The sequence below is a fragment of the Moschus berezovskii genome, chromosome X, assembly GCF_049115385.1.
Source record: "Moschus berezovskii isolate FMDL1 chromosome X, NW_MosBer_1.0, whole genome shotgun sequence".
NCBI lineage: Eukaryota > Metazoa > Chordata > Mammalia > Artiodactyla > Moschidae > Moschus > Moschus berezovskii.
Genome location: NC_142488.1, coordinates 66903576 through 66913866, shown reverse-complemented (window position 1 = coordinate 66913866; position 10291 = coordinate 66903576). Strand labels below are relative to the sequence as shown.

The following is a 10291-nucleotide window of genomic DNA, read 5'->3' as shown; positions in this document are numbered from 1 at the left end:
CCAATACAGGAATGACTTGCAGCAGGGCTGGAGCCCCAAGGATTTTCTTAATGAGACTTCTCCAAAGCTCTGTAGGTAGCATCTATGGCAGATTCCTTGGTCTTTCATTTACCCACTTTAAGGTATTTGGGTACATTGCAGGGCAAGATACCTCTGGCCCTTGGTAGGGGGCCCCATTCTTTCTTTTGCCACCTCAGGGGAAAGAACATGAGTAAAGAGAAAAGTATATACAAGATTCCCTCTAGACCTCCCCATCCCCCCACACCCCTCCCCCAAATAACCCAACCTTGATATATACTTTTGAACGATGAGGGAACAGCTGGGTCGAGTTGAACAGTAAGTGCTTCTTTGTTATCTAAATTGATAGGAAAGAGGATTGAAAAGCTATGAGTATAGTGCTTCCAGAGACAACTGTGGCCGCAGAGTATACGGGTCACAGAGGTCACACTAGGGGTCTGTTACCTATAGCGGAAGAGGTCTCTGGACATGGCGGGCAACTTAGAAGGATCTACTGGCCTGGGTAAAAAGTGGGTGAATTTCTGGTGTCGTTTAGTCCTGTATCCCTCCCGGGGTGAGCCGTCTTTATTCAGGGCCACATAATACTGTCTCTCCGAGTCCGAGTGTTTGTACAAGGTGGAGGCATAGGTGTTGTACCAGTTTTCTTCAAACTGTTCCCGGAAAACACATTCACGTGTGAGCTTCTTCTGTGAGGGTGAGAAAATAAAGTAAAGCTCATTATATGACTATTTCTCCCATCCCAGCTTGCTGGTGGAGAAACTAAAATAATAAATAGCACATTTATATTAGAAAATTTCAGGCCTATCTCCCGGTATTACTGAGGCATCTTCTTTCCAAATAGCATGAAACAGTCTTGTCTGCTTTCACCCTCTTTCATGAGCCACGCAAAAATATTTCAGGTGAGACGTTTTCTGAAAGCAAGAGACTGGAAGAGATGGGCCCACCTGGCACTCTGAGCCTGAGAATTTCTCCCTCCCAATGCCCACTGACACCTCTGAGCTTTCTCCCTATTTAGGGCTAAAGATGTTCAAATCCATTGAGATTGCCGTCAACCACGTCAACTGACAGGGAAAGGCCTCGAATCTATATAAAGCTCTATGGGAGGTGAGCTGTGATCTCTCCTAATGAAGGGTCTCAGGGCCTGTCAGTTGGAAAGCTCAGGAAAAAAAATCTCCTTGAGAAGTTCCTCCAATCTGGCTACTTCAAGCTGGCAGCTCCTGGGTCTCTTGCCTCTATCCCTTCTCACACTTGATTCAGCCACAATACTACTTGCTGGGGTTGCCGATACTGAGTGCTGGGGACAGGCCTATCTCTTAGGTGTCAGGGAAGAATGTGCTCTGATTTCATGGGATGCAGGCAGCCAGAAAGTATGCTCTGTGACTCAAAAGCCAAAGCCAGGAGTTGGAATCCCCCAGAAGGGTTAAGATCAGCAAAGTCACTCACCATTCCCCAGCTCTGGGCTGGCTTCCAGAATAGAGAACATGTGCCGCAGCCAATCCAGTCCTAGCTGGGGACTTAGGGCTGTCACCAGACCCTGGAATCCTCACTCTTCATTTGTTTGTTTGCTTCATTTGGCCTTTGGGATTCAGCTGAAGCGATCTGGACATCAAGGACTTTATTCTTAATTTCAGAATCCTCAATCTCAAGGCCAGCTCTCACTGCCTATTTTTGTGCCAGCTAGTTGGCTACTCCTCTGGGTACCCATCACAAATCAGATATACTCCTTGGGAGGGTTAATGCCTCAAACTCTTACCATCTACTGACAAACCAGTACAGCTTCCTATTATTATCAGATGAGCTGACACTCTAATGGAGAAGGCAGAAGCAAATATACCACAGAAAAGCTTCTGTTTTCATGGGGACTGAATGAGTGAAAGTGTTATGTAGCAAGTTCCTGGGCAGTCAAGAATTGACTAGAAGACACTAATCCTTTAAAGATGACAAAAGTGCTTTCAAGTGCTAGATAAATGTTTTGCCTTACATTATCCAAACACCGGTGGTAATAGCTTCTGAGGAAAAAATAAAAAAAAAAACTTAAACTTACCGACCCATAGAGTTCTCCTCGCTCGTTCATTCCTAAATACAGGCCAGAGTCCACTCCCCGGATGCTGATCAGCCCTACAGCCAGGCTGATAAACTCCAGAATTCCTAGAGCAAAACAGTGAATGCCATTTCTATCACTGATATCAAGCTAACAGAAAGCTGTCCAGGTGACATGAGCTGGTCTGCTAAAGGCCAGCGCCATGTGCCTTTGGTGAATTACCTGATGAAACCATCTTTTGCAGCAAGAATGGAACCTCAGAGAAGAAACTGAGTCTCTTTGGGCCACAGTCAGTCCATATGTAAAATGGGGGACAATCTCTGCCTCCTACTCAATACTCTTAGGCATATAATAAGGAAGAGACTGTGGGAAGGCTTTGGCTACAAAAGCTTCATAGTTTCAAGGTACTGTTAAAGGCCACCATTTCAAGAAATAGGAGGGCAGCTTTCGAAATGAAACAATGTGGCCAAGTTTCTGTATCTTCCCAAAGTCACTTTCTGATTCCCCAGAACTCACAATATTACCTTGCTGTCCTCTAGGCTGAACTTGTTTTGTACCCTCTTAGCTTCCATGTCCTTAAAAACACATGAGGCTGTCAACTGCCTGTAGCTGACTCTAACAAAGGCCACACAGGCCACTCACTAAGTTTGTTCCTCTGTCCTATGGCAGGAAGCAATACTTGGCTTGGTGAGAGCTTTCTCCTCAAAAGTACTTTTGGCCAGTGCAGGCGCAAGCCAACAAGCCTGTCATTCTCCCCTTCTCTCTTGTGGATTTTAAATCTATCTACAGCAAAGAGTTGGCAGGTAGTATTAGACTTGATCCTGATTTGAGATGTTGCAACTTTAAGGGGAAGAGGAAGATATTCAGAAATGTTCCTCTTTTTGACAAAGTTAGAGGTGAGGATTTGAAAACGTTTTCATTTACCCAGCAGCAGCAAGGGGGGAAAAAGACATTGAGTACTAAGAGGGAAAAAGGAACCAGAACTGAAATCCTGGGGATACTGAAGACTTCACAATATTGTTCTAACATAACATATCTATTATATGAATACAGATGTAATGGTCAACTAGATTTCTTTTTGATATTCTCTAACCATGTTTTACAACATACAGATTAAAACTTGATACAGTTGTCTCCAGAGACATCCAAAGGTATGAAATGAGCTCATATCTGGCTGTCTTTCTTATCAAAAAATGTAATTCTTAAGGGTAGTAATATTCTATGTAATCTACACGGGGAGTAGGACTGATTCCTTAAAGATCACTTTAAAAAATTAAGTGGTCAATTTTGAAATCAGGCTCGAGAGTCCAGTGGGAAGTCTTCTGAAGAGCCCCAGTGACTTGGGCTAGTGGGTGAGTATTCAGGTATGGAGGCTTTTAGGGCACACACAGACCTTTTCAAAGAATGTAACTCTCTTCTGCTGCCACTGTACAGAACACTCAAAGCATAGCCTTTGGCCTCTAGCATTGACATCCTCCAAGTTTTACTCAGTCTGGTGGTTACTAACTCTCATAGCACATACATACACAAGAGTTTTGGAAAAGGAGATGGACACAAAATGGTAGGAGGGGAAGGTGAAATTACCTGGTGCCAAGTAGGGGTTAAGCTAATACTGATTTAATGGGCCAAGACCTTTAGTTACACTGAACAGGGTTCTGATTTTGGTTCTGCCCTGTTTAAAATTTTAATAAATGACTTATAAGAGGACATGGGGACAGTTTACCCTAGTTCCAGAAGACATACAGCTGAGACGGTAACAATAAAAATCCAGAGATTTTAAGAGAATGGGAAAATGGGCTGACTCCAACAAAATAAGCTTTGATTAGAATAAATGTAAAGTCCTGCAGTTAACCAAGATGTTTTGTGTTTGGAGTTGTGTTGAGGGAGTGTGAGCCTCAAGTATTAATCATGAATTTATCTATTTCTTTTTATTTCCATACTCCTCCCCCATCCAGGCAACTATGTATATTTTCTTGAAAACATTGGACTGTTGGACTTGGACTACTCTTTTGTGTTCCTGTGCATTTTTATTAAGTATATCTCCCCATCTTTAGGATGGGGAGATGTGGCTTAGTAAAACATACACAACAAGAGCTTATGGAATCTGATTGAACAAGGTAAGCTCAGTATGGCTGAGTCACGAGATTTTAAAAAGCTAATGTGAAGTTAGTCATGTAAAAATTAAAAAAATACTAAAAAGCTAATTAAACAAATAGAAAAAATGAAACAAAAATTAATATGATTTAAGACTGTATTGATTGAGATCTAGTAACTGGCATAAGGGCAGGGGTTGCCCCATTCTACTTTGCCTTAGATCACAGTAAGAATGCAGTTTTGAATTCTACTGTGTTTAAAGAGGCCCACAGAAAACCAGGAGGGTGTTCAAAGGAGAGTGGCCAGTATGGCCAGGAAATGAGAAGTCAGGTCATGATTCAGTTCTGGGTGGTAAACATTGAGGGATACCAACCTGATGGAGCCTTCAGTTCTTTGCTTTGCTTAGGCAGTTTACTTCTGAGCTCTGAGTCTTGGTTCCCTCATTCTCTAAGTATCTCATGTCTCTGACCACCCTGAGCTCATTAAGTAGCAGAGGGCAGCTTGTGATCTCACCATCCAAGACCTGGTGTGAGAACAAATCATGAAACCCAAGAGGTGTGGCCTTTGAGTCACCATGGTTTTTCTCCAACTCTGTTAACCCTGGTGCCAAAGGACAGATCATACAGGAAGTCACTTGGGTTGTGTCCAGTAACCAGGGGTCTCTAACAGTTGGAATCATCCCTGCCCAGCTGTCTTTGGGTATCATTTCCCTTTGCCCACTTTCCTATTTGCTGGATTCAAACTGTGGGAACCCAGTGGCACATGATGATAGAACAGATAATCCTAAACCTTCTCTTGAATTCCAGCCAGCATGAAGGGAGAGAGAAAATAAGCCAGTTTCACATTTTCCCAACTACAGCTGGAGAGGGGTGTTAACAGCAAAATGTTGAAGCAAAGTATTAAGTAGACAAAGTTTGTCCTCAGTGCTTTCACCCCCTTCAAAGCCCAGGACCTCCTTCTACTCTGCTTCATCTTGACCTGCCCACCTCAGGCTCTGGCCTGTGTTTGATAATTTCCAGACTCTTCTTATACCTTTTCTCCCATGGCTTCATTCAAAATGAATCTGTTCTGGGTCCCACTGCTTCGGAACCTAGCTAGATGACTGGCTAATATGTCATTTAATCTAGTTCCATAACTCGCCTGAATGCCCTCAGCCATCCTTTCAGCCCTTCAGGGCCAAGGCAGTGCTGTTTTGATACCTGGCCAAATAAGAACCAGATAGCTCAAAAACCAGAGCAGCTGCATGAGCCTGTTCCATCCCACCTGGCAAGAGGCCTCTCCTCCAGTCTGGCTCCCAAGCTCTATTCTGCCAGCCCACAGGTGCCCCTCAGGAATGTCAGTATCCTTGTGAACCTCATGTAAACGCCACCAGCCAGGCAGAGATTGAAATACTCCTGGCTACTGATTGCAGAATGGGGGATGGGTGGGGAGGGGGAGCATAGGCTGTGCCAACAGGTTATTATTTGGAGTCGAGGCTGCTCTTGGGCTCAGCCTGACTCTTTCTGAATGCATGGATTCCAGGGTAATCCTTGGGGGCCCTGCTCTCCAATTACAACAAATAGCTATTTACTTTACATGGCCTTTGGAGACTACCTCTTCCCCCCAAGCAGAAATCTATAATATTTTATATCTTAAGTCTGGCCTATTTTACCCTGCTGGAATGTTGACTGCTAAAGCACTTATGGAATGTTAAAGTTTCGATTTATTGAATACCCTGGCTGATTAACTCAAATGTGGGGCGAGGAAAGAGTCAGCAAACTCAAACACCACCTCTTCCTTTGCCAAAAGCTAAACTGAGGAAGAGTAAATGTGTGCTTGAAAGTTGGTAAGGGATGTTACAAAGAGACAGCTTTGACCACTTATCATTTCCTTTACAGGAAATACATGGATCTGCCAAGAAGGAGGGAAGGGAAAAGGTGATGCAGAGGTGGTCTCTGTGAGTAAGTGAGTGAGTGAGTGTGTTTTAGGCAAAATCCAAAAATGAAGCAATCAAACAGCAGTGAAAACACCCCTTCCTCCTGCCAGTTTTATTTCCTTTGGTTTCTCCTTAAACTTAACACCCTTAGCAGTTTGAGAGAGAAAAGAAATCAAGATGTGTCCTTAGGGAGGTAATTAAAGACCATTTATCCCAAGAGCCTATTACTGATTTACATTGACCTTGTAGGTTATTGGGCTCAGCTTAGGCACAGAGTCAGACAAACACTTGTAGCTGCTGGGAGTCAAGGTCACAGTTTCTCCACCTCTGCCCCCCCCCCCCCATTTCTCCATCATTTCAGGATTTTTCTTCTATAGCTCAGGAATGAGCTACCCCAATATCTTTAAGCCATTTCTGGGAGCTTTGGGGGGCTCTGAGGCCAGGGTGGGAGTCCCATTCCTTCTGAAGAGGAACAAAATGGAACTACAAAGTCACTGGCAATGGAAGGGAAAGGAGCCAAGTTAACCCTCCCTCTCTCCCCTCACCCTACCCCACCTTATCACCCTTTTGAGGACCTGCTGCAAGTTTATACAGACACCTGCACCCCTCCATTACTCCCACCCCACACACAACCTACTGTACTCCAGCTCTCCAAGTACATTTTTCCAAGATGACATAGACCTCATTAGGGTTCCTGCTTGCTCCGCAAGGAAGACCAGCCCTGGCCCAATTTGTCTGCTAGACTTAGCCTTGCCCAGCTACAGGCCTCTGTCCCCCCTCCCTCATCCACCCCCAACTTCTTACCGTGGTGCACTTGGAGGCAGCTCTAGCAAGACATGGGGAATAGGAGGATGAGGCGGTTTGGGGGGAGTGGAGGAGGATTGGGAGGGGAAAGAAAGGGTGTCAGACCTGCCAGTAGGCAAAACTTCTCACTGGCTTAGGGACAGAAGGTATCTTTGGCCTATAGGGTCCTTGGGGAGGAAGTGAGGACATTGGGGGATGCTGGGACCCAAGGAAGGGTAGCTGTCACAGCACCTGAATAGTTTAGTAGAGGACAGGAAATTGAAAATAAAAATGGCCAAATTATTGAGGAGTGAACACATTTGCTTGGTAACACAATGATCTCTGTCCCAGATCAAGGTTTATATTTATTGTGTTCTGCATGTGAGACAGGCAGCTGTGCCCTCTGAACAGGCAGAGAAAATCCTTGATAGAGGTGGGGTGTTTTCTGCCCTGGGCCCAGGAGACACCTGTCTGGGGGGCTGGGAGTGGGCCAGGATTGTTTCCTCGCTGAGGTAAGTAGTCCAGAGGTAGCTCCCGGGCAAAATGTGCCCCAGGGCTTGTGCCCTTACACACTGGCCACCGGGAGGCTTTCCTAGTTTCTCTAAACCCAGCTCCCGCCGTGCTGTCTGGGTTGGCCCCTAACCCAGGCAGAGCAAAACAGAGGCAGGCAGGTGCCAAGGCTGCCGCATCTCGATAGGCCAAAAGCTACTTGGGCGCGGGCCGTCCGCACACAGGGTCCACGGCCGACGAAGGCTCCTGCTTCAGGTAATCTGCCACGACAACCTTGCTGCCGTCGAGGCTCAGCCTCGCGCTGTAGCCTCGTTCCCCGATCTCCTCGGTGGATGCTCCTACCCCCACCCCCCACCCAGCTCCACCTGCTTTTCTTGAAAGGGGAAGTGCAGCGTCCAGGTCCCAGAGCAATCCCTCTAGCTCCCGGAGGAGGTAGGGTGGGGTGGAGAAAGGAGAGGCCGCATCTCAAGGTGCCCCCGCCTCCTCCCGAGAGCATCCGAGGGTGCCAGGCGCCCCGACGCCGCAGCCCGGCTCAAGTCCGCACCCTCACGTCCCGCCTGCCCGCGTCTTCAGCGGCCTCCCGCCTCGACGAGCCCAGACAGCGCCGGGCGGGGCGGGAGCGGCTGGTCCTCCGGCCCCAAGCCGCAGCCTCGAGCCGTCGGCTCCCCAGTGCGCCGTCCGCTCTCCTCCCGTCCCTCCCCGCCGCGTCCTCACCGAAGCGGCTGTGGTCGTGGCGGGTGCCGTGCACCGTGCCGTTGGGGAAGATCTCCAAGTGGAAGCCGGTGCGGCAGTACAGCTGGCGGCGTCGCAGGATCCCCTTCAGGTGGGCGAAGTCGGTGGGCGAGCCGCGCTGCAGCTTCCCCTCAATCTGGCCCAGACGCTCGTTCAGGAAACCCGGGGAATCAGCTAGAGGCACGTTTCCCAGAGACGAGGAGAAGCCGTGCAGATCCCAGTCCAAGGAGGCGAAGACCCCCCCCACCTCCGCCATGGCGGGGCGCGCGGGGCCGAGCCGGGCCGCGGGGCGCGAACTGCCTCTCCCAGCCGCGGGCGCGGGCGACTCGGCGGCGCTCGCTTGCTCGCTCGCTCTGCGGAGCTGCAGTCGACGTCTGTTCGCGTCCAAGGAACTTCTCAGCCGCGGGGAGCGTGGGGCAGCGCGCTCCTGACCTTGCGCTCAGTCAAAGTGCCGCTTCCCCTCCGCATCCATCTCCCCAGGCCTCTCATAGCTGGCTTCGTCGAGCTATCAGATGCAAACGGCACTTTATATACATACCCACTCCCCTTACATTGACATATTGGATATTTAAATACAAGCCACACCTCAATGGCATCCCCTCGGAGATTGGTGTGTGTGTGTGTGTGTGTGTGTGTGTGTGTGTGTGTGTGTGTGTGTGTTTCCCCTCCTCGTATCCTTTTGGCTCTTTTTGGGAGAGGGGGGTGGAGGGGGAGAGAGCAAGCGAGCTTCACTCCCTCTTTTATTATGAAAAAATGGCAGGAAAAAGCTACACATTGCAGTGAGGCATAACTGCTTTTGGCAGGTTTTTCTGAAACTGCTGATGAAATAACTGGAGCCCAGTGCGTGGAGGCTGTTGGCGTCCACTGCCACTCGGGCCTGTCGTGGAAGTCTGTCTGTTGCGCGGGGGCAGCACCCACCTCCCTCGTGGCCTCCGGCTGCTTGCCTTTCGAAAGTGGTGTGAGACCTGGTGTGGGGGGTTCACTCGTTCGTGAGTCCCCTCTTGTTTCCCGGCTGGTCGGAGGCTGCATAGGGGCACCTGGCCTGGGTCCTTGGTTTCTTTGTTCTGTTGACCCCCAGTCCCACTCCCCACCTGTATGTCGGCAGAGGGCTGAGGAAGTGAAGAATCTGGAAACTCATGCAGTTGCAAAATGTGGGATCTGGGTGGGGGGGGGGGTGGTGTTCGCGGTTCCTGCAGCCACCCAGGCGGGGGGCCTTAAGGGGTCTGGGAGGAGCGGGAAGCCCCACAGAAGAAAAAAGGCATTTTTTAAAAAGGGACGTTACAGCTTAGGAAAAGGAGGGGGGAGTAAGAAATAGAAAGCGATCTTTTTGAAAAATGATCTCCTCTGGCTTTCTGGGCGCGCTTTTACAAGGCTCTCGAGAACAAGCTTGATGAGAGGCCACTGGAAGTCTGGTGGGGGTTTCCCTCCACCTCTTTTCTTGTTGGAAACAGGTGTTTCCTCGCTCTGTCCTGTGCCCTCCTTAGATTCTATCAGGAAGAGCGGTATTTGGGGCGGGAACTGGAGGCACCCAGGGGAACAGGTAGCGCTGAGAAGGCTTGGGAAGCTGGTGCCCGGCCAGCCCTACGCCCCGCGCCCCTGCCTGGCACCTGAACCTTGGGGACCCTCTCAGGGCCTGGCACTCAGCGTCCTGCTCGCCGACTAAACTGCGTTGTCTACAGTTCGCACCCGTGTGGGTAGTGACTGTCTTCTCTGGCTCCCGCTGCAGCAGTAGAAAACTGAACTGAGAGCGCACCCCATCCTCGTCACTCCTTTGCAGCGCCTCCTGCTGGAGAACCTGTGTCTCCCGGCGAGTTGGAATTCAGTCTCTGGAAGGGAAAACCCTTTCAGTTTAATTTTATGTGTGTTGGTCACTCAGTCGTGTCCGACTCTTTGCGACCCCATGAACTGTAGCCCGCCAGGCTTCTCTGTCCATGGAATTCTCCAGGCAAGAATACTGGAGTGGATTGCCATTCCCTTCTCCAGAGAATCTTCCTGACCTAGGGATTGAACCCTGGTCTCCTGCATCGCAAGCTGAATCTTTACCACTTGAGCTACAGGGAAGTCCTGCAGTTCAATTGAGTTAGTGCAATCAGAGGTCCTGTTCCTGGGCTCCCAGTGCTCACTCTCAAGAACGGCAGCAATTCTTGGTTTGGGACATCGAGGCTTGGTCGTGGTGTTCCTCCCTAGCTCAGACAGAA

General features: G+C 49.1%; 1 protein-coding gene across 1 annotated transcript; it reads right to left on the bottom strand.

Annotated features, from left to right (window-relative positions):
* Positions 1-458: 458 nt before the first annotated feature.
* On the bottom strand, positions 459-8427 carry FGF16 (fibroblast growth factor 16). Its single transcript, XM_055393421.2, has 3 exons — positions 8076-8427; positions 2063-2166; positions 459-704 (listed from the first exon to the last, which is right to left on the bottom strand). Exons 1-3 carry the CDS (start codon positions 8347-8349, stop codon positions 459-461), a joined length of 624 nt encoding a protein of 207 aa, XP_055249396.2. The 5' UTR covers positions 8350-8427.
* Between the last annotated feature and the right edge of the window lie 1864 nt (positions 8428-10291).

What these genes read in the sequence shown, in the direction of transcription:
- FGF16 (XM_055393421.2), bottom strand. Translation starts at nt 8,349, where the DNA reads ATGGCGGAGGTGGGGGGGGTCTTCGCCTCCTTGGACTGGGATCTGCAC. An exon ending in CCACGACCACAGCCGCTTCG is followed by an intron (nt 2,167 to 8,075) that starts GTGAGGACGCGG and finishes GTTTTGCTCTAG; the next exon opens with GAATTCTGGAGTTTATCAGC. An exon ending in GAGGAGAACTCTATGGGTCG is followed by an intron (nt 705 to 2,062) that starts GTAAGTTTAAGT and finishes TCACCCTCACAG; the next exon opens with AAGAAGCTCACACGTGAATG.